The sequence below is a fragment of the Peromyscus eremicus genome, chromosome 8a (assembly GCF_949786415.1).
Source record: "Peromyscus eremicus chromosome 8a, PerEre_H2_v1, whole genome shotgun sequence".
Taxonomy (NCBI): domain Eukaryota; kingdom Metazoa; phylum Chordata; class Mammalia; order Rodentia; family Cricetidae; genus Peromyscus; species Peromyscus eremicus.
In genome coordinates this window covers 27,866,587-27,889,701 of record NC_081423.1, presented here as the reverse complement: position 1 = coordinate 27,889,701, position 23,115 = coordinate 27,866,587, and the positions used below count along the sequence as shown (strand labels likewise).

At 44.8% G+C, this 23,115-nt stretch overlaps 1 protein-coding gene across 1 annotated transcript; it reads right to left on the bottom strand.

Annotated features, from left to right (window-relative positions):
* Positions 1-11,921: 11,921 nt before the first annotated feature.
* On the bottom strand, positions 11,922-22,285 carry Il12b (interleukin 12B). Its single transcript, XM_059269283.1, has 6 exons — positions 22,198-22,285; positions 17,956-18,231; positions 16,687-16,804; positions 14,927-15,144; positions 13,563-13,711; positions 11,922-12,056 (listed from the first exon to the last, which is right to left on the bottom strand). Exons 1-6 carry the CDS (start codon positions 22,283-22,285, stop codon positions 11,922-11,924), a joined length of 984 nt encoding a protein of 327 aa, XP_059125266.1.
* Between the last annotated feature and the right edge of the window lie 830 nt (positions 22,286-23,115).

The following is a 23,115-nucleotide window of genomic DNA, read 5'->3' as shown; positions in this document are numbered from 1 at the left end:
CTGCTTTTGTCTGCTTCTCATATGAGAACTCTGAAAGTTTAATATTTGATTACACAGGAAATATACTCATTAATATATTATGCTTGTAAAAAGCCAGAGCATTGCAGGTCCAGCAGATGCCCCTTTCTACACCTCCTGCCAAATTACTGTGTGTGGTGGCACTTCATTTGAGATCCCCTCCCCTCCCCAACCAACTTTTGGTTGTTAACCTCTAAGGCAATGAGGCAATGTGTGTATTCAGGGGTAGAGGGTGGTTGGGGTTCCTGGGTGGTGGGTGGATTTCAGTGAAAGGGATAGACCACGGCTAAAGAAGGAAGAATGTTTTAGAAGGTTACACAGAACACTTGTACATGGATTTTTGAAACACACCATTGCTCTCTGAGTGCTGTGATTTGGGAGCCCAGTCGCTGCCATGTGACAGAACACAGCTTTGGGTCAGTTCATGGTCCGAACCAACTCTCGTGTCTGTGAGGATGGAAGAAGAGATGATTTAGGATTGCCTGTACTGTGTCTGACCTTAGAAGATCGGCAGCCAGAGTGGACGTCCTCTGTGCTTCCCCCTCCCTCAAACCCAAGGCCACTGGAGCTCTCACGCTTTCCTAGTATCCACTTCTCTCTCACTCTTCTGGTTAGCGCCATCTACTCGCAAGCGGGAAGGTGCCAGGTGGGCTGAGGCAAAGAGAAGTTAGGGGTGGTCTGTGCTCTTTGTGAGGCAAGGCGGGAGCTCAGGGAGCAGCGGTGAAGCTCTGCAGCCCATCATGTCTTGGCATCCACCAGTCAAGAAGGTGTACCATGCAGCGGGCGGGCAGCCTGAGCGCCAGGCTCTGCAGAGCCCAGGCCTGCGTGAAGGTCAATGCAAATGAACGCCTCCAGCAGCTTCCCACAGAAGGAGGGCTTTCAGTATGCAAGCCTGGTTCCCTCAGCCTTCAGCTCGAATGCTGATTTTATTTCTGCATTTTATGAGCCTGAGAGAGAGAGAGAGAGAGAGAGAGAGAGAGAGAGAGAGAGAGAGAGAGAGGGAGGGAGGGAGGGAGGAATTAATTTCCTTGGTATAATACGACCCTCGGGAGAAAGTCTTGTCCAAAGACATTTTCCTCACAAATGCTGCCCTGGAAGAAAGGCTGTGCCCACATAGAAGGGCATGGTCAGAGTCTGATTTACAGGCGAGGTGAATCAGTGGGTTTATGCTCAATTACTATATCCTGGGAAGATGACAAAGAAAGCGCTCCTCCCAGGAGCTGGAAGCCTCTGTAAAGGACACATTTATGGTACAAATCCCTTTATCTGAACTGTGTTGTGTTTTAATACACGCACCGTAGTGGTGTATTAAATGCTCTCTTAACAGATTGTATGATCCCTGCAGTCAGCGGCTAGGGTCACAGCCTCTTGATATCTCCCCATGGAGGAGGGTTTGCAAATTAATTTGTAAGAAAAAGATTCTATGCCAAATTACCCCCCCAACACACCACACCACACACACACACACACACACACACACACACACACACACACACACACACTGATGAATGATCCTTCAATATCAACCTAGTTCTTGGAGACATCAGCAGCCAGCCTTCCCCTCTCACCCCTACGTGAAGCACAGGTCCAGAACCAGGATTCTTTCTGGTGATAAGCAGTATAAGTTTACTGTGGTTTGAATCTGAAGCACACCCACGGGCTCATGGTTTGAACACTTGCCAGCTTGTGGCACTATTTTGAAGGCTGGAGAGCCTTTAGGAAGTGGGCGCTGACTGGTGGAGATAGGTCACTAGGGATGCTCCCTGGGAACTCACACTTTTGGTTTCTGTCTTCATTCTCTCCTTCCTGAACCACGACCATGGGAAAATCTCCCAGCATTCTCCTGTGGCCATAAAGATGTCCCCGGTGCCTTCCCTTCTACAATATCCTTCTCGAACTTGATTTGAAGTAAATCTGTCCCTCTGCTGTAAGTTGTTTCTGTCAGATATTTTATTACATCAATGCAAAAGCAGCTCACACATACGCCTAGGAAAATCAGCTTTCTGAACACTGTTGGGGCTTAGACTAGGAAAGTCCGGAGTGACGCTTTGGCATACAGATTAGGTTAAGCCAAAGGACACTGGAAAGGCCTCCAAAGCAAAATCTCCCCTGATCTCTTCTTCTCCCACCTCCTGTCCCTCTACCCTCAAAACAACTCACATAAAACAGAATTGCTTTTTCTCAAGATAGATTGTAGAGACTCTCACCCCCAAGAAAGCTACAAAGCCTGAGTGAGGTCACCCTCTCTCCCTTCTTCCTGCCTTTTTGAAAACCGTCATAGCAGAGATGTCCTGCTCCATCCCTGAGAGCAAGGACCGCTACACAAAGAGACCAAGATGGGTAAGAGCATGCAGGCTTTGCTGGGATCCTGTCCCCAGACACCATTAGGTCACACTCTTTTACCTGATCCGATGTCTATCTCCTGTCAGTCCTTTCATTAAGCCAAAGCATGAAATGTTTTTCTCTGGAGCCTCAAGCATGTGTTCATCCCTAAAAAAGTTTAATTCAACAAAGCTGGTGTTATTTTTCTCATGTTAACTTGTCTTTGCTATGGGGAAGTTGGCATGATGCATGTGGTGGGTACAGGAGGTATCCACTTTTCTGCTCCCATAGCCCTTTAATCCTTACAACTGCCCTACAAAGACAGATATTGCAATGATTCCATTAGGGTTGAGAAAGCTGGGTCTTGGAGATGTTAAGCGATTTATTCAAGACCAAGCTGTCAGTGCACGTAGCTACTATTTACACTGTGCCCATCATGTTAAACTGATGACCTCACTTCATAGTGACCAACCGTGTTGGAGTGTCAGCCATTAGGTATTCAGAAGGCTAGGACCAACATGAGGTTATGTATGGCTTGCTCATCCTGTAGCTATAAAGTTGATGTGGTTCCAGGGACAGCAGTGATTCAGGAAATATGTGGTGAAGTTGCAGCAGAGGTGGTTTCCCAGGACCCTCATGCTCCACCCCTCACCATTTGGTGCTGATAGCCCCCCTGGGAAGCTTATACTCACTCAAGCTAATGGGATAGTGAAGTTCTCTTCCTTACGGTGGTCAGGGGACCTAAGGAGACAGCTTCCCTGAGATGCAATGGGCCCTTAGCTCCTTCACTTTCTGTTAAATGTGGGCAGGAAGGAACAGACTCTTAATGGCTTGATTCTTGTGGATCTCAGAGGATGGCCTGTGTGTTGACGTTTGTAATAATTAATCTTGGTTGTTGACTTGATCTGGTATCAACCTTAAGAAACATGCCTCTTGGTGGGTGTATACTGTGAGAGTATTTTCTAGAAAAATTAAGTGAAGAAGGAGAGCCCTCCTCCAGAGTGGGTGGCACTTTTTGGCATTGGCCCAGATACAAAGAGGCTTTGGGGAAAAGCAGGGCTGCCTTTGCCTGCCTGACTCTGGTCCTTGCCTGGCTGGTTGAGAACATCTATCTATTCTTTCACTGCTGCTGCTACTATCCTTTGCTGATACTGGAACTCAACTTCTTCAACTTTCCAACATGCACTGAAGACCCATGACTCACCAGGAATCCTCCAGGCCTTCTGTACCAGGCTGGGATTGCTGAGACATCCAGCCTCACGATCTGAGCAGATACCACATTCTCAGCTTCTTTTGTGTGAAAATAGCCACCACTGGCCTGTCCAGCCCATAGTGTATAAGACAAACCAATACATCCCCTTTGTCATATATGGTCACTCCATTAGTTCTTTTCCTCCAGAGAACCCTGACAAGTACAGTGTTCAAGGAGTCCCCAACAAGGGTGCCATACAGCATTGTTGGAATGGACTGTTCCAGTTCTTTGCCAGGCTTCCTGATGGCAAGCTCTAGATTCTTTTCTATACTGTTCTGAACCCATCAGCTGAGTTGGCTGGCAGCCTCGCATAAGTGGGGTTCTAGATGTTTAGGGTATTTTTTTTGAGACAGTGTCTCATGTAGCCTCAGCTGCCCTCAAACTTACAGTTAGTCAAGGCTATCCTTGAACTAATCTTTTTGACCCCACCTTCCAAGCGCTGATATGACAGGAAGACACCACCATGCCTGGATGGGAGGATGCTATTATTCTTCCATTTTTGTTTTATTCATTTTCTGTTTTAAAGGCAAGTATAAGAGATTTCTGCTTTAATGGGTACAGACTTTCACTGTAGGAAGAGAAAACAGTTTGGGAGATGGACGGTGGAGACAATTGCACACACTGCAAATGTACTAATGCCAGTGAACTGTATGCCTAAAATGGCTAATGTGATAAAAAACACATTTTCTATATTTCAGCACAACAGAAAAGAAACAAATATGGATCTTGCTATATCGTGTGCTATGAATGTGTACCCCGAATTTCATGTGTTGAGTTAGGGTGTAGCTCAGTTGGTAGCGTGCTTGCTCAGCCTGAGAGCCCTCAGCTAGAACTGTATCACACAAAACTGAATGTGTGGGTTTTCTCATGCTGTCCTTGACCCCTTCTTGTTCCTACAATCCTTTCTTTCCCCCTCTTTTGCAGAATTACCTGAGCTCCACCTAATATTTGGCTGTGGGTCTGCATGTGTTTCCATCAGCTGCTGGATGAAGCCTCTCTGATGACAATTGGGCTGGGCACTAATCTATGAGTATAGCAGAATATTGTTAGGCATGGTTACATTGCCATTTTTTTTCAGCAGTCATGTTTGGTTCTATCCTAGGTCTCTGGGTCATCCAGCCTGTGGGTCTGGTGCTCCAGGCAGTGTCAGGGGTGGGCTTTCTCAGTCTTTGGTTGGCCATTCCCTCTGTCTCTAGGCCACTCTTACATCCCATAGGCAGACTGTAGGTCGAAGGTTATGTGGCTGGGTTGGTGTCCCAATCCCTCCACTCAAACTCTTGCCTGGTCACAGGAGATAGCTTGTCCAGGCTGTCTATCCCCTATTGCTAATCTGGCCTCACAGGGGCTCACAGAGACTGAACCAACAACCAGGCAGTCTGTGTGGGACTGACCTAGGCACTCTGTATGTATGTTACAGTTGTGTAGTTTGATCTTCTTGTGGGACCCCTAACAGTGAGAGCAGGGGCTGTTTCTAACTCTTTTGTGGCTTTTGGGACCATCCTCCCCATACTGGATCCCCTTGCCCAGCCTTAATACACAGAGAGGTGCTTAGTCTTACTACAACTTGATATGCCATGTTTTGTTGATACTCATGAGAGTCTTGTCTTTTCCTGAAAAGAAATGGAAGAGGAGTGAATTTGAAGGTGGGGACAGAGGAGGGTAAGGGGGACTGGGAGGAGAGAAAGGAGGGGAAACTATGGCTGGGATGTAAAATAAACAAACAAACAAACAAACAAATAAATAAATAATAAATAAGCCTGAATGTGTGGTTCAGTCAGACTTGCAATTCCAGCCTTTAGGAGGTGGAAGCAGAAGAATCAGAAGTTTCAAAGACGTCTTTGATTACATAGGAAGTAAATCTGAGGATATCCTGAGCTACTTGAGACCTTGCCCCAGCACCCCCCCCAACCATCAAGTTTATGTCTTAAAAACTTAATACCCAAGTTCATATGTTAATGGTATTTGAAGGTGAGAATCTCCCATTTGGGAGATAATTAGGATTAGATGAAGCTATGAAGGTTGGGCTCCATGGTAGCATTAGTGGTTTTATGAGAAGATAAAGAAAGGCCTGAGCTTGTATCATCTTAACATCTGATGACCTCCAGCATGAAATTACATAGCACACCCCTCAGTGGATACTGGCATCGTGCCCTTGGACTTTACAGTTTCAAATCCATGAGCTGAATAGATCTCTATTCTTCATAAGTCATCTGGTCTGAGGCATTTTGTTACGACAACAGAAAACAGACTGAGACACGCCTAAATTCTAGGGTAGCTCTTTATTAGAAGTTTGTTTGACTGTCTGATGTTGCACTAGAGTCCATAACCCAACTGAACAAAATGTACCTGATGGCTTTCATCCCAAGTACTAGAGGTCCTCTGCAGTGTCTCGAGTTTTATCTGCTCAAGAAGGGAAGGAGAGAAACAACGATACTAACGGCTCCATCCTTCATCAGGAAAACCTAGGTGTCTCGGCATTTCTCCAGTGGAATTTTCTTACTTCTTGTTGGCCAGAACTGACCTCCTTGGCTTTTCTGAGCAGGAAGAGTACCTAGAAAAGTGTTTGCTTATCTTTCTAACCTTTAGAACTAAAGAAAAGCATCAGAGAAGAAGAAATCTGGGAGTGAGTATTGTTTGGACAGCCAACAGGTCATGACTGATGACCTGCTCAAAGTCATACAACAGGTCTGACTTAGGGCCTGGCCTTTTGATTACAAGTTTTGAGATCTTTTGCTCAGATCGTTAATAGATTTTTTTAGTAGCTTGATTTAAGGAGTGGGAGGGCCCCAGTAAAACTTCATTCATAAAAGCAGACCACTCTAATGGTGGGGCATAGAGAAATGAAGCTGGAACTGACCTGAAAACTTCCTGTTGGCCAGTTCTCAGTCTGGAAGGTACCATGCAGGCCTCTGAGAGAGAAAACTCATCAGTGGTATTACCCAGTGGAGAACCCTGAATGCTGCAATACCATCCTCATCCTGCCTTGTAAGCTGTGCCCACCGGTGTAACAGTGGCATGAACATTATGGTGGCAACCAACAATCACTTTCTGATTGAACTTGAGGCCTGCTCTGTAAGAGGACTCCATGCCTGGTACTATAAGCCTGGTCAGAAGGCAGTGATTTGGGAAGTCATGGCCATACCTACCACTATTGTTTTGCTAAATGGACATTCTGTCAAACTGCCTTTTAAATATTTATGGTGATACTCTTCAATTAGTGTTGCTCTCAGCCCCAGACAGGGAAGCATCTGCACTGGGCAGTAGTTAATGCAGAGATTCACAACTGGTCAAAGTGCCGAGAATAAATGATTGTTGAATGCTTAGCTCTATATGGGACATCTGTATCAAGCCCCCCAAGGCTCAGTGAGCATCCTGAAAAAGAGAGTGGAGAGTATAGAAGAGCTGGAGGATGGAGAGGAGTGCTGTGAGATGTTTCATTGCAGAAGTGATACAGCTGTTGCATATTTGACCTCTGTGCCATTATAATTACCTGCACAAGACTCTGGGTACCTAAGAGCTTCTGCATTATGACCTGACCACCTGCCCCTCTCTAGTGATGGTCCAGTTGTGGTTCTTCCAGGAGCCTAATGCTTCTATACAGGCCTCCATGTTGCCCTTGGGTATGAAGGTTTTCATCCTCTCTTGTAGGCATAGTGCTTGTTCAGTCGTACCCAAGTCTGCTCTTCCTGGTCAGGTGAGCCTACCATTACTCTTCTCTCTTGCTTCCTGCTGCGACCCATCTACTTGCAGCTCCTGTTCTCTATCTAATTCCCAAACTTCGGCTTCTGGTGCTCAGTGGTGACCTTCTGTGCCTTGTGCTCTATCAGTACCACAGTCCTGGGTGTCTGCATTTTTTGTACCTCAAGAATGAACTCTAACCTCAGAGGGCTCATGGTCTTGTGGTGATGATGCTAATGTTTTGTCAGCACACAGAACCCTTCAAGGTCCACACCTTGACCTCAGCAGGGTGGTCATAGCAAGTCTTAGAGCTTTGAGCAGGACCAGGGCCTGGTGGTTGGCACCCACACTGCATGCTCAGCACCATCACTACATCCAGTGACTTGACTTTTATGAAGCTCTGTCCTGGAAAATAGATTTCAATTAGAGAGACTCTTCATTGTGTGCACTGAAATCAAGCAAATGTTAAGAGGTCGTGTCAGAAAAGCAACTGTGTGGTGAGGGCCAGAAGAGCCAAGCCTGCCTGAAGCTTGCTGGAATTTTGGGGAAACATCCCTAGGTCTCTGTGCTTATAAAATGTGATTATTCTTTTCCTATCATTGTTCATTTAGTTCCTACTAGATGTTTTGGTATCACTAGATAAAAGACCTCGTGGGAAGATCAACAGGTGTTAGAAGCCGTCCCCTGCTGTCAAGTGTGGGCTCATAACAGGATGTTGTGCTTCCTTGAATAGGATGGCAGAAACTCCCTCCCGCCCTTCTAGAAAACACAACCAGGACTCTAAGCAAATAACTCTACCAAAATCACCCTACCATTGCAAAGAAGCCTGGATGTGCACAGCTGGGTTTCCAAAATAGCAGGGAGTTGATATCCATTCTCCACGAATTCACCGCTTACTCTTCCCATAGCACCCACTAGGACAACTTGATAGGCCCTGCCCGTGATTTAAACAAAGCTGACCTCTCTTTCCTCTTTAGTCTGTTGAGATCCTGGGACATCATACACAGTGAGCATCTCAGTACTCAATAGGATTAACCATGTTCGGCCTTGTTTTGTAAGTAATGCGGGAAATGGACACTCTAAGGGAAAACAGCATGAGATTCATTGGAAACCTCAAGCACTAACGGCTAACGCACATCCAAACATGGTACAGATCCTCAGTAAACACTGGAGCTGAATGGATGGCATGGGGAGATGAGGTGGTCAAGGCTCATTCATCTCATGTAGAGTTTTATTTCATGGTGTAGGGATGAGTTGGCTAGTCTTTTTGCCACCTTGCTAGAGTCATCTGAGAAGAGGGACCCTTAGCTAAGAAAACACCCCTGGCCAAAAAACACTAAGATGTTCAACATCCTAAGCCACCAAGGAAATGCAAATCAAGACAACTCTGAGAATCCATCTTACACCTGTCACAATGGCTAAGATCAAAAACACAAGTGACAGCTCATGCTGGAGAGGATATGGGGCAAGGGGAACACCACAAGAAAACTCACAGATTCAACTAACCTGAACTCATAGGGGCTCACACAGACTGAACCGACAACCAGAGAGCCTACATGGGACTGACCTAGGCACTCTGCATATGTGTTACAGTTGTGTAGCTTGGTCCTCTTGTGAGACTCCTAACAGTTGGTAACAGGGGCTGTCTGCGACCCTTTACTGGCTTTTGGGACCCTACTCCTCATACTGGGTCACCTTGCCCAGCTTTAATATATGGGGAGGTGCTTAGTCTTACTGCAACTTGATATGCCATGTTTTGTTGATACTCATGGGAGACCTGCTCTTTCCTAAACAGAAATGGAGGAGGAGTGGATTGGAGGGTGGAAATGGGGGTGGAGGTGGGAGGTGGAGACTTGGAGGAGAGGAGGGAGGGGGAACTGTAGCCATGATATAAAATAAATTCATTAGGGAAAAAAAATGTCTCGGTCACATTGGCAAGCCTGTAGCTGGAGTTTTCTCCAGTCCCGCTTGCTCAGACCCAAGTAAACACACAAAGACTTATATTACTTATAAACTGTATGACCGTGGCAGGCTTCTTGCTATCTGTTCTTATAACTAAAATTAACCCATTTTTATAAATCTATATCTTGCCACATGGCTAGTGGCATACCGGTATCTTACATGTTGCTGCTCATGGCGGTAGCTGGCAGCGTCTCCTGACTCAGGCTTCCTGTTTCCAGAATTCTCTTCTCTGCGTGTCCCACCTATACTTCCCGCCTGGCTACTGGCCAATCAGCATTTTATTTATCAATCAATCAGAGCAACACATTCACAGCATCCACAGCACAAGCCTGTGGGGACATTTTCTTGATTGACTGTTGATGTGGAGGGCCCAGACTACTAAGGACAGGTGCCTGGGCAGTTAGTTGTATAAGAAAGCAAACTGAGCAAGCCAGGAAGAGCAAGCCAGTAACCAGTGCTCCTCCACAGCCTCTGCTTCTGTTCCTATCTTGAGTGCCTACCCTGACTTCCCTTCACAATAAACCCTTTCCTCCCTGAATTGTTTTTGGTTGTGGTGGTTTATCACAGCAATATATAGAGGAAACTAAGACAAGGCGAAATCAGAGTATTATTTCAGGATTGATGATGGAGCAGCAAACCCCTAAAGAGGACACAGTACCATTTTGTGTCCTAGTAGAGTCCCCGCTGAGAAGCCTGCAGGGACCTTCCCTGAGCTCAGCAAGGCACCAATGCTGGAAATACTATAAAAGGAAAGAGCGACTCTGCACAATTGGAAATGAAATCACTTCAAGGAGGAGATGATCTTAGATCATGGGGCTGAGGGAGGGGGGTGCACTTAAATAGACTTGGAAATGGAACGCCTAAGTCAGCTGAGAAAGTAGAAAACCATGACTGCAAAGAAGAGCTTTTATTTGTTTGGTCTCACAAGGCATAAATAAATAAATAAACAAAGGCAGTCACCACAAGAAGCATGGTCATTATGCAGCAGCGGTACCTTCGTGACACGATGGATCCCATCAGGTCATAGCTGCACCTTAGGTTCACTCAGGCTAAAGAGACTGATTCTGCACAGTTTTCTGTGCATCCGTTTGCATGGCTGATCTGCCACTCTGGATTTGGTGTCCTTAGTCACAACTACACTTCTGTCTCCTCTCAGATGCCAAGAGCTTCTTTGCTTCCAGACACCCAGCATGTCTCTATTCCACCTCTGGAGGTAACCAGCTCACTCTCCCTACCTCCTCTCTCCTTCCTGTCTTCTTGAGATAGTATATCATGTAGTCCTGGCTGGCCTTGAACTTGTTATGTAGATGACAATAATGTTGAACTTCTGACTTTTCTGCCTCTATCTCCCTAGTGCTGGGATTAAGGGATGCACCACCCTGCTTAGTTTATACAGTGCTGGGGACCAAACCCAGGGCTTTGTGAATGCTAGGCAAGCACCATCTGAGCTACATCCCCAAATGTGGATTTAAAAATTCTTTTAAATGTAGGTACCCGATGTTTAATAGAAGCACAGGTGGCCCTGGTTTCTCATCAATACCACTGCTAGGAAGTCTGCATTGATGCTGGAACCAGCACTGATTTCTTCAGTGTTTCCTCCATAGCATCTCCATGTCGCTAAATACCCCCTAGGTCTTTACTGATCACAAATATATAACACCGCTTGTGTCAGAGTATCATGCTCTTATTGGTTGTCACAAAAGCCAGTGGACCTGGGCAGCCTTGGTTGAGAAGTTGTTGAAGAAGATAACAAGTTCACACTTCGCATAACAGGGCCTGGTCTCTGTGGATCAGCCCATGAGAACATGAAATAGTCAATACATCTTGGTATACAAATGTTAAATACAGAAATAAATTAATAAATACATAAATTACTTAAATATTTAAATAGCATCAGGCCAAGTACAGTGTTAAAATATCTATACATGAATTAGCTCATTCTCAGTGGGCATTTAACATTTAAATGTAGAAATATAGCAGAGGTGTCAGTATGAACCTAAAAAACTGGAAAAAGCCAACCAAGTAGAAAATAGCTTTGGGGGTCTCTTCCATCATGAGTTTAAACTTTTCTTTCCTAATGTCTTCCACTTATTTTTTTTTCTTCCAAGGTTGCATCCTGGGATTGGACCCTGTAAAGGAATGTGGGTAAGTCTGTGTTAGCCAGAAGTGTAGCCTCAAAGTGTATCCTCCTGTTTCTCAGCACACATTCTCCCCAGCCATTGAGGTCTTGGGGTTTCCATGTGAGAAGGCCAGCCCTTCCTTACAGGGCTCAGAATTCAGCTGGTCTCACGCATGCTAGGGACTCTCTTGAGAAATTTTTCTTTAAAGGGGCCATTCGCTTATTAAAAACAGTTTAGTGGTCCCCAGAACCCCTAGGACAAGGTTCCACCTTCTGTCTACTCCCAAGTCCTCCTGATTCTACTCCTGGTTTTCTTCCCATCTGGTTTTCCTTGTCTTTCCCTATATAAGGGTAGGGCCCATGCCTGTTTTCTTTATTACAGTATCCCTGGGCCCAGGACAGTGCCTGAACTAACATAGACATCAAATTAATATCTGGTAGTGGACAGACGTGTTTCTGACTCTCGTATCCCTATGCCAGTAACTCCACCCCGGTTCCTGACAAGCCCCTCCCCCCATTGTTGTCCTCCACCAGGACTACTGAATGTGCAGGTGTGGCTAGGATTCTCACCTAACTGCAGCGCACAGATGTCCATTCACTCCATGATGAATTGTAGTAGTGATCCTGAGCTCGCACCCGGACCTCTGCACCTTTGGAGCATCGGACTTGGGCAGAGAGCTTGTCTACGATGAGGGACTCATTTTTCTGCAAAGGAGAGGAAGGCATAAGGGCTTTAGACAAAACAAGGCAGGCTGGCATGTTTCTACAGAACAAGACCTCCTTAAACAAACACAGTGTGGTGTTAAGATGCTACCCTTGCACCACCTGCTGGCAGAAGCTGTAAACACAGACTCTCTCTGTCTCTCTGTCTCTGTCTCTGTCTCTGTCTCTTTCTGTGTGTGTGTGTGTGTGTGTGTGTGTGTGTTATTCCCACCGTGCCCCAATGCTGGGGCTATAGGCATTACATTCAGCTTTTACATAGTTTCTGGGAGTTAGAATCCAGGTCTTCATGCAGGAAGCACCTCACTGACTCATCCATCTCCCGGGCCTCACTTTTCTATTTCGTAAGCTCCAACAGAAATGGCTTGCTCCACTTTCTGTCTCTGAATAGTAGCCTTGTCCTAAGGCCCCATGAGCAATGACTCCAGTATGAGGCTGATAATGGTGGGACTCAGACCAACCGTCCTTAGCTGTCCTCTGGCTATCCAGAGATACCCTCTCCCGTGCCTGTCAGCTTACAAATGTGACTTCAAATCCTGCAGTGCCACTAAACAGCTGTGGTGCTTCAGGAAAATGTCTTTGGCTCCCTGTGTCTCTCCTTATTTATGAATGGGTCCCAAGTTAACGCCTGCCTCAAAGAACTGCAGAACGTAAATACAGTATTTAGGTAAAGATGCTAAGAAAGCTTCTAGCCGGTAGAAAGTGCTCAACATTACCTAGTTAAGATATATATGTTAAATATGTATACATAGGGTTGAAACTTAACAAGATTTTGGTAACAGTTAAAACCTGTTTCAAAATAACCTCATTTTCTGTTCCTGCTTTTAGAGAGTGATTTAAACTGAATTGTTACTACATTCTAAATGATATGTAGGAAAGAGTCTTTATTTGTGATTTTAAAGGCTCTGTAAAACTGTTCCCAAAACCTTGCAAGAGATCACCGTGTTAAGGGTCAGGGGGCTGGAAAGCCACTATGTTAGCCTGTATGAGGGCGGGCACCTTGCTTGGTGAAATCATTGCACCATATATTTATTATACAAGTAGGGATTATCCATATTGGGTGAGACACAGCACCAAATGTTCTAGCATTCAGTTGAAACAATCATTTTAGGCTCCTGGAACCCAGGTCTCTATTTCATCAACAATTTTGGTTGAGGATGGACGGTCCACTGTCCTGGAGGAAGTGGGGTGACTGGAGTCACAACCTTTGCCTCCAGCTGACTGATGCTGTGTCCTGGTTCTGTTGCTGCTCTAGCTGGGTGAACTTGGACAGGTCAGAGCCTCTCTGGACGTCACTGTCCTCTGTGGAGAGGTGACAGTAATACTTGCTGCCTTTGGGTCCTTGTGTGGGTTGTGTGTGATATCCACAGAGAACCCTTAGTACAGTTCTAGTCCTGTAGCAAGCGCCTGGTCGTTAGGATCTTCACATTGTCCCCAACAGGGGCTACATAAATCCGACTTGGACACACTGCGCCTGCGCCCCTGCCTTACCTTTCCTTTCTTGCCATGGACTTCAACAGAGAACTTGAGGGAAAAGTAGGAATGGGGAGTGCTCCAGGAGTCAGGGTACTCCCAGGATACCTCCACCTGAGAGTTCTTCAAAGGCTTCACCTGCAGGTTCTTGGGTGGGTCCGGTTTGACTGCAGAAGAGGACAAACATCCTTTATTATCCTTTCGAGCTTTAGAGCCAGGGTTTAGACTTCTGATCTTGAATGACTGGTCCTTCCACCTTCTAGTCTCTATAGCTCCTTCACTTCTCTGAGCACCTGGGCAGAATCTGTGAGGGACCTCAGCTGAGGATGCTTCTCCCATGTGAGGAAGTCACTGTTATTGACTGCATCCTATGTCCTTGAACCTTTTCTTCATTGCACAGACTGGCAGGCCCTGATGGGTGAGTCATTCTACTTAATAAAGACTAGTATCTGGGCTCTGCCCTCAGGGACACCCTCTCTGGGCTTGATCCCCCACTTTGCACTAAGCATGTAGCTGATTCAAGATTTGTAATCCATTAGGTGCCACCACTGGACTCTGTCTGAGGATACAGTGACTATCATGATCTTCAAGTGACACTTTCTTCTAGATGGAGACATCTCTGGAGTATACTCCAGTTTAGGAAGCCTAGCTCTATCCCACACAATGACTATATTGTTCTTGGTAGACCCTTCACAAATACCCTTCATTAGTATTGTTAAATACTACAAATAATAATATTGTAATAATAATACAACCAACATCTTTGCTTTAGGTCTCTGCCCAATGCCACCTCCTCAGAGGGTACCTCCCTGGCCATTCCCTGTGAACAAGACCCACCAAGTACAGACTTTCTGCAAATTCTGTATCAAATTCTCCGATCCTATCACATTCTATTGGGATGATCATCCCATGAATATGTGGTAAAAGAAATGAGGCCAAACGCTCTGTCAATTTAGAAGTAGATGTCCAAGGGAATTTATAGTTACACATATATATGTGGATGCTAGAGAAAAATGAGTTGTGAAAACTGCAATTGGTAGGAAAATTCTGCTCTCCGTATGGGATGATCTGCTCCAGTGACTCTCAAATTCATCATTCATCAACCTGGGTAGCTGATTAGACACGTCACAAGATGCCTGCTACATGAGGGAGATCAGGATCTGGGCTGCCAGCTGTGAGATTGGAGATCTGGGGAAATCTCTCAGTTTCCTCCTCTGCAAAATGCAGACCAGAATGTCTATATCACACTTTCCAGGAGGTGCAGGAGAAAAAAGACTGCAGGTAAATCCTATACCCCAGGGGCTCGTGAGCGTGTGGCAAACAGCACCTTTGCTTCCCAAGGGTCTTTACTTCCCAGGCACGTGTTCCCACACAAAACTCACTGATGTCCCGGATGAAGAAGCCGGTGCTGTAGTTCTCGTATTTATACTTGTGCTGGGCCTCCATCACCAGTTCAATGGGCAAGGTCTCCTCGGCAGTTGGGCAAGTGATGTCCTCCTGGCATGCCACCGAGTACTTCTTATAGTCCCTTTGGTCCACTGTGACCTTCTCTGCAGACAGAGATGCTGCTCCACATGTCACTGCTCGGGACTCAGAGGAACTGATGGCCAAGACAGAAATTGTTCTGTGTTATAGATCAGAGGCTGTCTGAGAACAGTCCACGTAGCTGGTTTAAATTTATCCTCTGGGCTTAAAAAAAACCCCACCCCTTTCCAGCAGAGGAAGCCTAGTTGTAAGAGACTCATACTTAAATCTCTGGCCTAAAAGAATCTGGAAATGCTTTAATGAAAGACAACCTGCTTAAAACCCTTTATTGAAAATTTAAATTTTCTCTGTATCATTCATAAGATCAGTAGGCACAAATTATAAAGAACATGACAAAGATGTTTATAAAGAAAATATATGTATCTCTGTCATCCCCATTTGAATTCAAAGCTGAGTCCCAAATATAGATATTATTTACAGCTTTCTAGAGTTTTCCAAAGAATATTCAAGATAATCATATACACATATATATGCACATATGTATTTTTATCTTCATATTAGCATGACTTTAAAAAAACAAGAAAATTATATATATATGATTTTGTAACCATCTTTTTTCCTCTCTGAAAGTATTGTGGGGAATTCTCTAAGCAGAACATATGAGTTGGGTTATTCTTTTCAATAAATGCACATTAATGCTCTATTTGAGTATTCCTTTGCTAATTATGAAAAAATATCTCAGTGTCCCTTATCCATGCAACAGTGACTTCATGAACATGTGCAAGAATTTCTCTAGCAAGAAAATTTATTATGTGTGTCTAATTTTTTTTTAAGCACATAGAGGTCTGGCATGTTACTATAGGTAGGCATCGTGCAATGTACATGGCGTCTGCTTAGGAGCCACCGTTACCAGCTCAGAAAATTCTCATTCTCATATGAGCAGCAAGGACACTGATTTCACTCCAAACCATGATTTTCCCTAGTTATGTTTTAAGTCAGCAAATTCATGCTAAAGATGGGAAACTGAGTCCCCAGTTTACTTATTTAAATAGTAGTAGAGCCAGGGTGTTTATCCCACTGCCCTCCACGTGGCTCAGGGAGTTAGCTGAGAACTGAAGACAGCTCCAGAGCAGCCTGACACACCAGCTCTGCAGCCCTGGGAAATGGTTCCTGAAGGAAAGCCCAAGTGTGTTGGACAAACTGAACTTGAGAACAGTGGTGTTGGTAGGGCAGAAAGAAGTTGAAAAGGCTCTAGGAAAATTTCAGAAGGCCTCAGAGGGTTCTGAAATCTGCGTCAGGGTTTCCAAGAGTGAGGCCTTAGAGCACTTGTTTCTGTTTTTGGCGCACAGTAGAGTTTTGGCAAGTTATTTGTAGCTATGAGTTCTTTTTAATTTCTCCCCATGGTGCTGTGAGCCTTAATGAAGCGCTGCCAGGCAATTTGGAAGAGTGAATTCACACTCACCAGAGAACTGTTCTCAGAGGGCCAGCTTAAAGCTCCATGTTACTTCCTTGGGCAAGCAGAGGGAAGGTGAAAAAAAATATAGGTTCGACTTTGCTATCCCCGTACCATTTCCTGATAATCCACCGACAGTTTCTAATTATTTTCTTTGTGAAATAGGTCTAGGAAAATGTTGAGAAACCAGAGCAGCTTCCTTACCTACTGCTACTCTTGAGTTTGAACTTCAAGTCCGTGCTGACTGTTGTCAGCCACCAGCAGGTGAACCGTCCGGAGTAATTTGCTGCCTCGCATTTCAGGAAGGTCTTATTTTTGGGATCTGTGTTAGAAAAGGAAAAAAAAAAACCTCAATATTTAGGAGTTTTCTTTTAGTAAAGGAAGGCTAGGGTGTTTTATTTATTTATTTTTTATTGTGGATGAATCATAAGCCACTAAATGGTACAAAGGTGGGGATTTTTGAGACAAGGTCTCATGTAGCTTAGGCTGACAGTATAGAAGGATCTAGAACTCTCTGTAGTGCTGACAATAGGTATCAACCACCTTACCCAGCTAGATGCAGTCTTTTTCCCTCCTGTGGTATTGAGGATCGAACCTAGGGCCTTGCATATGCTGGGCAAGCACTTTACCACTAAACTATGTGCCACACATGGTATTCTTCCATCAGCTTCCTTGGAAGAGGCTGCTGTGTTGGCATGTATTTCAGCACAGATTGGTAATATCTGGATAGGATGCTCTTTCTGTAGAGTGTGATGTACCACACATACTTACTTTATACCCATTAGACAGAAATATTAATTTTTCCAAGTTCTCACCCCAGTACTGAGTTATTAACTGGACACGTTGGCTAACTTTCAACAGATATCCAATAACATCGATGTTATTCAAAGAAAACTTGAGAACATGCATTCAGAAAGACAACTAAACTCTCTCAATACTAGATATGAATGGCCAATAGCCCAAGAATTCCAGGAAAGCCAAGGAAAATGGAGATTCCAGGGCTTACATTTAATCATTAACTGCACTAAATACGTCCTGCCTTTTCAAAATTTTAATGTTTCTATTTCTTGGGAGGGACAAATGGGCTCCAAAGATAGTGAAGTTGATAAAATTGTCCTACAAGCACAAGGAGCCGAGTTCAGTCCCTAGTTAGGGAAACATGCCAGGAGTGATGTCGTGTACTTGTATTCTCAGAGCTGGGGAGACAGAGACAGGAAGATATCTGGGGGTCACTGGTCAGCCAGTCCAGCTTATTGGTGAGCTATGGGCCAATGAGAGTTCTTGTCTCAAAGGAGATGAGAAACATTTCTGAGGATAATACCCAAGGTTGTCCTTTGGCCTCCACACACATATACACCTGTACACACCTGTACACACACACACACACACACACACACACACACACACACACACTACTATTTTTTTTTAAAGGAGAAGTAGAAGAAAAGATACTATCCCAGAAAATGGAATTACCTTTTTGGTCCTTTAAGATATCAGTGGACCAAATTCCATCTTCCCTCTTGTGAAGCAGCAGAAGTGAGTGGCTCAGGGTCTCGCCTCCTTTGTGGCAGGTGTACTGGCCAGCATCCAAAAACTCTTTGACTTGGATGGTCAGGGTTTTTCCAGAGCCGACAACTTCACTGCTCTGGTCTGAGGTCCAGGTGATATCATCTTCTTCAGGAGTGTCACAGGTGAGGACCACTCTTTCTCCAGGGGCACCAGGGGACCAGTCCACCTCTACAACATAAACTGGAGAGGACCAGCAGTGAAGACCTGGATGGTGAGCTTCATGAACTCTGGAACTAGGTTTCGTTTACTGTCTTGGCAGCCCCACTGCCTGGGCACATCATTGCTCACAAGAGTTTTGCAAATGCTTGCTGAGATGGCCTGAGGGCATGGAGCCCTGTCTAGACTCAAGGTCACAGAACAGAGAAACGATTTTATAGCTGCCACCAAGTCATTAACTGGCAGTCGGCCTATAACAATTAATCTCTGATTAGCAGGCACGTAGGGAAAACCTTGAAACAAGAAAGATGCAAACGGTACAAGATTCGTTGTTAGAGATGTGGAAATGGAGATGGGGGTTGGGTGTGGGAATAAACTTCCAGTTACAGTTCACAGGGAATATGGCCCGGTGTCGTGCTGAGCAGAGTGACACAGCAGCTTCAAGCATAGGTCTGGAGGAAGACAGAGCAGGAAATTCTGTCTCCTCTAATTGGAAAGGGGATTTTGAGGAAGAGACTGAACCACCAGGAGCCTCAGAGTCCCTGCAAAATGGCAGGAACAATAGTGTCTATGCGTGTAGATTTGGCTGGGAAATGGATAAAAACGCAGACCTCAGCACAGAAACTGCAGCATAGCTCTGTGCTAGCCTCCTCCTCCTCCTCCTCCTCCTCCTCCTCATCATCATCATCATCATCATCATCATCATCATCCACAGACCAAAGAGCCAGGCAAATGCACTGAAAAACTCTTAAAAATTACCCAGGAAGGTTTAAGGTTTTAGTCCCTTCTGCATGAACCTCATCAATGGAGATTGTCATTAGCTGCCCCCCCCTTTTTTTTTTTTTTAAAAAAAAAGCTAATTTACATGAGTATGAATAAGTAGATGAGAGTTTCCTCATTTTTTTGAAGGAAGGTACTGATGCCAAGGAGCTAAGCAAGGTCCCATCAAGTGTGAAGTGTGACAAGTACTGCAGTTCAGATCTTTAGTCCTGTGCTAGGCAATGGATTTCTAATGCCAGTTTCTAACTGAGCCCCCAGGAATAGCTCCATAAGGTATTCTGGAGAATGTCCCATCAAAGCTTCATTCATCTGGTTACCCACATATCAATTATTAATCGAAAGAATAACTTAATGCAGTGGTTCTCAAAGCCTGGCGGGTCTTCCAACCTCCGTCATCAGCATCAGCAGGAAACTCATCCACAATGTGTGTTCCCGGTTGCTGAGTCAGAAATGTTGGGGTGGTCCCAGTGGCCCATTTGGTAAGTCTTCTGGATTGTCTTGATGTCTGATTAAGTGTGGGAGACATAGTGATGAAGAGCTGGGGTTTTGGAATGGCACAGCTATGGACCAGAACCAGCCAAAGGCCTTAAGAAAGCCTTGGGTGTGGGAAGGGACAAGGAGCTCCTTTAAGCTTACTGTCATCATCTTTAGAGAATTTCACTTTGTAGCTCAGGCTGGCCTCAAACTCAGGGCAGTCTTCTTGCCTTGACCTACCAAGTTCAGGGATTACCGGCATGAACCACCACGCCTGGATCTGATGTCATTATTTGAAACATGAAAATAAAACAGGGCTTTCTTTAGAAGGTGACAGATAAACTAATTGGCATGCAAGCTTAAGACAGCTCCCTCAAGTGCCCTGTGAATGGTGGCTTTGTGACTGGCATTCAAAGAGAAGGCATTGTGAAATGCAGAGCTCTCACTTTACATCAGTGGGATTTGTAGTTGCTGAATGGGAAGCAAAGATAAGAGGTAGAAACCACTGGAGGCCAAACTCTTTGGAAATCATTAGCTTGGGCTGACACCAAACCACAGGAACCTTTGGCTTCCTCCCGGTTCTCTTTGTCCTACCGGCAAGTGAACAGCTCTGCAGGTTATTTTCCTGTTAGAACCTGGACTCAGAAACCCCAGAAGACCTTGCCCCAAGGGCAGGAAAAGATATCCTGGGGATATTGGAGGCAGCACTTAGTTGTCCGCTGGGCTACAGGCCATCACTGTGACTCCATCACAAGCCTTCTCTGTGCTTCTCACATTGATTTTCTGAAACTTCTGTGGTTTACCATGTTAATGAAGGAGCTAACCCTGGCCGGGCCTCAGTTCCTTCCCAAACACTCTGAAAATCCCTAGGTCGTAGAGCTGGCTGTGGTAACAGCTTTACTTGGGAAAGGATCCAAAATTCGATTGGGGTGGGTGGCCAGACTTCTTGAAATTATTATTTTTAAAATAGCATTTAATTCTTCCGTGTGTGTGTGTGTGTGTGTGTGTGTGTGTGTGTGTGTGTGTGTGTGTGTATGTACATATGCCACAGCTCATGTCTGGAGATCAGAGGGCAGTTTGAAGCAATTGGTCCTCTCCTATCATGTGATCAAGTCCAGGTCATCAGACTTGGCAGCAAGCACCCTTCCTTACCTGCTAAGTCGTTTTCTAGCTCCTGTGACTCTTCAGAATGAAAACACTGACCTCAATGTTTTTTAGGTGCCAATTTTGGTATTGTACTGTTTGGGTTCTCAAAATATTATTTCTAATCATCAGCTAAGAAATCTTTTCATTTTAATTTATGTCCCTTTCCTCTTTATGGGCACAGGAAACAGTTGCTTCTTGCTCTCTTTGTAGAATCTTCTAGCACCTAAATACACAGGCTCTGAACTGAGGTCAAGTCCTGTTCTACCCTTTGTGGGCAAGTTACTTGATCTCTTGAGCCTCGGTTTTCAAAATCTGTACAATGGAATACTCCCACTTTATATAGTGTTGTGAAATTAAATGAGGTTCTATGTTCAATAAATATTTAATATTACTATAGTATATGTGGTGGTTTGAAAGCCAATGGTCCTCAAAGGGAGTGGCACTACTAGGAGGTATGACTTTGTTGGAGTAGGTGTGACTTTGTTGGAGTAGGTGTGGCCTTGTTGGAGGAAGTGTATCACTGTGGAAGTGGGCTTTGAGGTCTCCTTTGCTTAAGCTACACTCAGTGTGGTAGACAGTTCACTTGTTGCCTGTAGATCAAGATGTAGGACTCTCAGCTACTTCTCCAGTGCCATGTCTACCTGCACACCACCATGTCCCACCATAATGATAATGGACTGAACCTCTGTACTGTAAGTGAGCCACCCCAATTAAATGTTTTCCTTTGTAAGAGTTGCTGTGGTCATGGTGTCTCTTCACAGCAGTAGAAACCTTAACTGAGACAGTATAGCTATAAAAGCAGAAATTACCAACATTATTATGTTGGATTTCATGAAATATTTGAGATTCTTTTAGGTACATCTGAGGACTGAGTTGATGGACATTTGCTAAGCGTGAGATAGTACAAGGACAGAGAGAGCTCCTTGCTATGCCAACAATATACTAATAATCTTGTTGCCATTGGGATAATGAAAAGTCCAGAGACTTTATTTTAAACATTAGGGCTTGCCAATATTTTTGTCCATTTTATCATATGTTGTCTTCTGTATTCATTAACGTATTCAATAGTCCATGTGGTCAGTGTCAATATTGACACCCAACTAAGAACACTGAGGCCATGAGGTTATCCAAGTCAAGGTTTCAGAATCAATACCTGGCAGAACCATGATTTGAACCCAAGTCAATCAGAACGTCAATCCCAAAGTGGTGAGAGGAAAACCACCACAGTGCCCACTGTGAGGACAACGTAGTGTGGAGGAACAGCAGAGGGCAGAAGACAATACTGCTACTTCTTACATTCTCTACTAGGGAATTTCAGTTGTTTGGAAGAGTCATTTTAGTATTACAGCATTACAGGCACAGATCATATCCCCTTTGCTGCCACAGTCTACCTGAAGCTCTTTTCCTGTCATCCAACATGAAAACCAAACAAGGCAGAGACCCCGGAGATGGAAGAAGAGAGGATAACCCTGCATCTTCCCCGAGGAGACACCATGTGTGGCTGTCCACTTCAGTGTCTTTTCCCAGCAGCTGCCTTGAGCTCAGGCTTAGATCCCGGAGCTCCATAGAAAACAAGGAAAGATTGCTTACCATCTTTCTCCAGCTCCCATATGGCCATAAGTGGAGATGCCAGCAGAACCACGGCAAACCAGGAGATGGTCAGCTTCTGATGATACATCTGTGTGGAGAGGCAGGAGGAAGAGGAGGAGGAAAGGAAAAGAAAAGACAGGAAAACAGGACAGAGAATGTCAACTGTTGTCCAATTAACCAAACCACACTTTCTCTGCCTTCTAAATATTGACATTCCCCCTTCTCTTCCACACTGTCAGCTACCAGGATTATAGGAGGTCCATTCTAGTTTTGGGTAAAAACATCTCCAAATGGAGAATCATAGGCTACCTGGAGCTGAGAGAATCCTAGGTCCCAGCTATCTGATACTATTTATTTATTTATTTATTTATTTATTTATTTATTTATTTATTTATTTAGAGAACGCGCACACGCACGTTGATATGTGTGAAGGTCAGAGGACAATTTTTGGGAGTTGGCTCTTTCCTTCCATTATGGGTTCAGGGCTCAAACTCAGGTCATCAGGCTTGTGTAGTGAGACATTTTACCTGCTGTATTTGTCTTGCTGATACTACACTTCTCGCCCTCCTTTTTTTGAGACAGAATCTCAGCCCTGGCTGTCCTGGAACTCACTCTGTAGACCAGGCTGGCCTCAAACCCACAGAGATCCACCTGCCTCTGCTTCCTGAGTTCTGGGATTAAAGGTAAGTGCCATCACACCTGGCTCATTATCTTATCTGTTTAAGGCTCAGAAACATGAGCTTAGAGATGGAACATGGCTTCCTGGATTCACATTCTGCACTTACTTACTTAGTTCTGATTGTAATATTAATATAACCCCCAGAGAGCATTGAACAGAGTGGGAACAGTTTTCACCTACACACTGCTTTCTAGGACCAACACTGCTGTGCTGCACATATTTACTCAGACAGTGTGCAC